This window comes from Palaemon carinicauda, unplaced genomic scaffold (assembly GCF_036898095.1).
Source record: "Palaemon carinicauda isolate YSFRI2023 unplaced genomic scaffold, ASM3689809v2 scaffold1050, whole genome shotgun sequence".
NCBI lineage: Eukaryota > Metazoa > Arthropoda > Malacostraca > Decapoda > Palaemonidae > Palaemon > Palaemon carinicauda.
The window spans coordinates 62,501-65,575 of NW_027168539.1; the positions used below are offsets into that span (position 1 = coordinate 62,501).

Below are 3,075 nucleotides of genomic sequence, written 5' to 3' on the forward strand. Positions count from 1 at the left end.
AGTTGTCGTCTTCGAAGTCGTCGTCTTTGAAGTCGTCGTCTTTGAAGTCGTCGTCTTCAAAGTTGTCGTCTTCAAAGTCGTCGTCTTCGAAGTCGTCGTCTTCGAAATCGTCGTCTAAGTAAAGAATATATCAAACCTCATTCTAATTCAAAAACCCCCCAAAAAAAACATTTCTCCTTAATTACTAAAACTTGAAATAATTAGATGAAAATGAGTTCCAGAATTATCGTGCATAACGAAACTTCGACAATTGGAAAGTTTGGTCTGTCTCGGAAATTAATAATAGCCGGAGCATTTCCTGAAGTTTCCAACTTCATCTTAATTGAGATGTAAGATGCAAAACACATCTTTCTTGGAATCCATTAAGGTAAGTGTTATACATCACAAACAATTCCTATTTGTAGATAAGAATTAATAACTTTAGAAATGGTTCCTATAGTTTCTGATTATGACTTAATTTGGTATTCAAGTCTCAATGCTGATGGAAAATATTTATGCAATTTTGGATTCATAAATGTTAATGTTTTCATTAAGTAACTTTTTCTATATAATAACAGAAGCAAAATAAGAATACATTATTATTATTATTATTATTATTATTATTATTATTATTATTATTTACGGTTTCCAATCAAAACCAAGGAGAAACTGATCTACTCTCTCTCTCTCTCTCTCTCTCTCTCTCTCTCTCTCTCTCTCTCTCTTGTAATACGTTCATCATCAACATCAACTATCAAAGTAAAAGAACAATAAATTTACTATAACCATAGTTACTACTACTACTATTACTACTACTACTACTACTACTACTACTACAGATGAATAAAAAATCATTGTCATTAAATAAAGTCAATTAATAATTACAGCAATTAAATGAGCCTTGAAAGCACCACCAATATCCTAAACGTGTTGATAAATCCTATTAATGATAAATTCCCTCTTCGTGTGTAACCTTGGGAAGCGCTTTGAGGACATTGAATGTACCAGGTCAACCGAGGGCCCTTTACTAGAAGCCCTTTACACCGGCGTCCCAATGCCCTGGGGCATGGGAATATAAGCCCAGGAGGAGAGGAGGGGGGTGGTAATTCTGGAAGGCCTTCTCAAAGAGCACACCCCACCTGCAGGAGGCTTCTAGTCACACCTCCAAGAGCCCCTACCTGCGAACAACCCATTACCAGCCAAGTACCATCCATCCCCTTACCCCGTTCCAGAGTTCATGCTCAGGAGATATCCCCTGGGACCACAGTGGCCCCCAGGGCCTAGTCAGTGGGTCTCTCAGAATGGGGTATATCCCCACTCCCTCACCCCCCGCCCCCACTCTCTCACCCCCTTACGGACCAGCTACTTGTAATGCCTTCTGGGAGATATGCACTTGTGCATGTAGAAACTCCTGTTGCAAGAGGGGCTGAGGGAGGGTGGAGGGGAGGGGGAGGGAGTGGGAGGGAGAGGGAGGGGGAGCGAAGGGGAGGGAGACGTCATTAACGTCGGTTATTGGATTATACAGTTGGTGGCACAACATAGAGAGAGAGAGAGAGAGAGAGAGAGAGAGAGAGAGAGAGAGAGATGGTGATATCGGATGGAAAAACAGATGATTAAAACAGGGAGAAAATGGAGGTGGAAAGAATGGGAAAAAAAAGAAATACAAATGAATAGAAAGGGAGAAAAAAATTAAGGAAAATGAGGATAAAACGAGAGAGCTTAGATAATGAAATACTAGTAATAGAGTAAGATAATGAATTACAGATTGTAAAATAGGGAAGATTGATGAGAGAGAGAGAGAGAGAGAGAGAGAGAGAGAGAGAGAGAGAGTTAAAGCATGACCTTGCCAGATGGAAATATTAGCTCATGCAAAAATGCAATCAAACTACTAAGAAAATTATGTCTTGCAATAATCAAGTGTTTTGAAGTTTTCTGCCCTTGGAAGGGTGACCTTGTCAGTACATAACATAGACTCTGTAGTCCTTAAATCAAAAACTTTATCAAGTGGTCAGACTAAACCCTCCCACAAGCCTCCCACCATTACCAATCAGCAACTAGCCAAACTACACCTGAATGTGAACATGTCTAAGGCCTTTGTGTTGCAGTGGACTAGAAATGCACACCACACACAAACACAAACACAAACACATTATATATATATATATATATATATGTTCATATATATATATCTATATATATATATATGAACATATATATATATATATATATACATATATATATATATATATATTTATATATATATACATATATATATATATATATATATATGTTCATATATATATATATATGTATATATATATATATATATATATATGAATATATATATATATATATATGAATATATATATATATATATATATGTATATATATATATATATATATACTACAAAATACAAAATACACACAAATACATACACACACACTTCAACACAAGGCTCTTTACTACCCTATCATCCACCTCCTTTTTAAATAAAAAATATCCTTAAGTCATGATATATTCAAGGTAAGAAGATCAGAGGATATATTCGAAATACCCAAACAAAGAGAATATATATTTTTTTAGTTTAGGCTTCCTAGGGTAAGACACGCTCTATGTGAATAAGTCTATAGTCATAAGGATATCTTCTACAGGATTTTAGGCTTAAGTTGATGTAATGTGTGTGTTAAAAAAAAGAGAGAGAGAGAGAGAGAGAGAGAGAGAGAGAGAGAGAGAGAGAGATCTGTTTATTATTATTATTATTATTATCATGTAAAAATATAACCAGTGATAAAAAAGTCAGACAATCAAACCTAAGAATAAGACAATGTTAAATATCATTAGAGCCTCTGTTACTTATAAAAAAGAAAACTGTGAAGTAGTGTAATGCCTATAAGGGCATTGTGATATCGTGAACAGTTGCGGAAGTTATCAGAATCCACCAGAAAAAAGCTGGAAACATCATACTTAAACAATAGTAAATATAAAGTCATATACAGTTGTATATTTCTGTCCCAACTTTAGGACTGAACGTAATTCAATTTAAACCCGTCTCTTATATAATATTTAATCCTGGCTTATATATAAAATCCTTTGGA

General features: G+C 35.1%; 1 protein-coding gene across 1 annotated transcript in view; it reads right to left on the minus strand.

The window, feature by feature from the left end:
• The window catches only part of LOC137635237 (transcription initiation factor TFIID subunit 11-like), a 1,829-nt gene extending 636 nt beyond the window's left edge, over nt 1-1,193 (minus strand). Inside the window, exons 1-2 of the mRNA XM_068367693.1 lie at nt 1,119-1,193; nt 1-114 (exon numbers count right to left, since the gene is read on the minus strand). The exon at nt 1-114 is cut by the window's left edge and continues 636 nt beyond it. Of these exons, the coding sequence (XP_068223794.1) occupies nt 1-114; nt 1,119-1,193 (189 nt within the window). The remainder of the gene's footprint in view (nt 115-1,118) is intronic.
• Nucleotides 1,194-3,075: the final 1,882 nt, after the last annotated feature.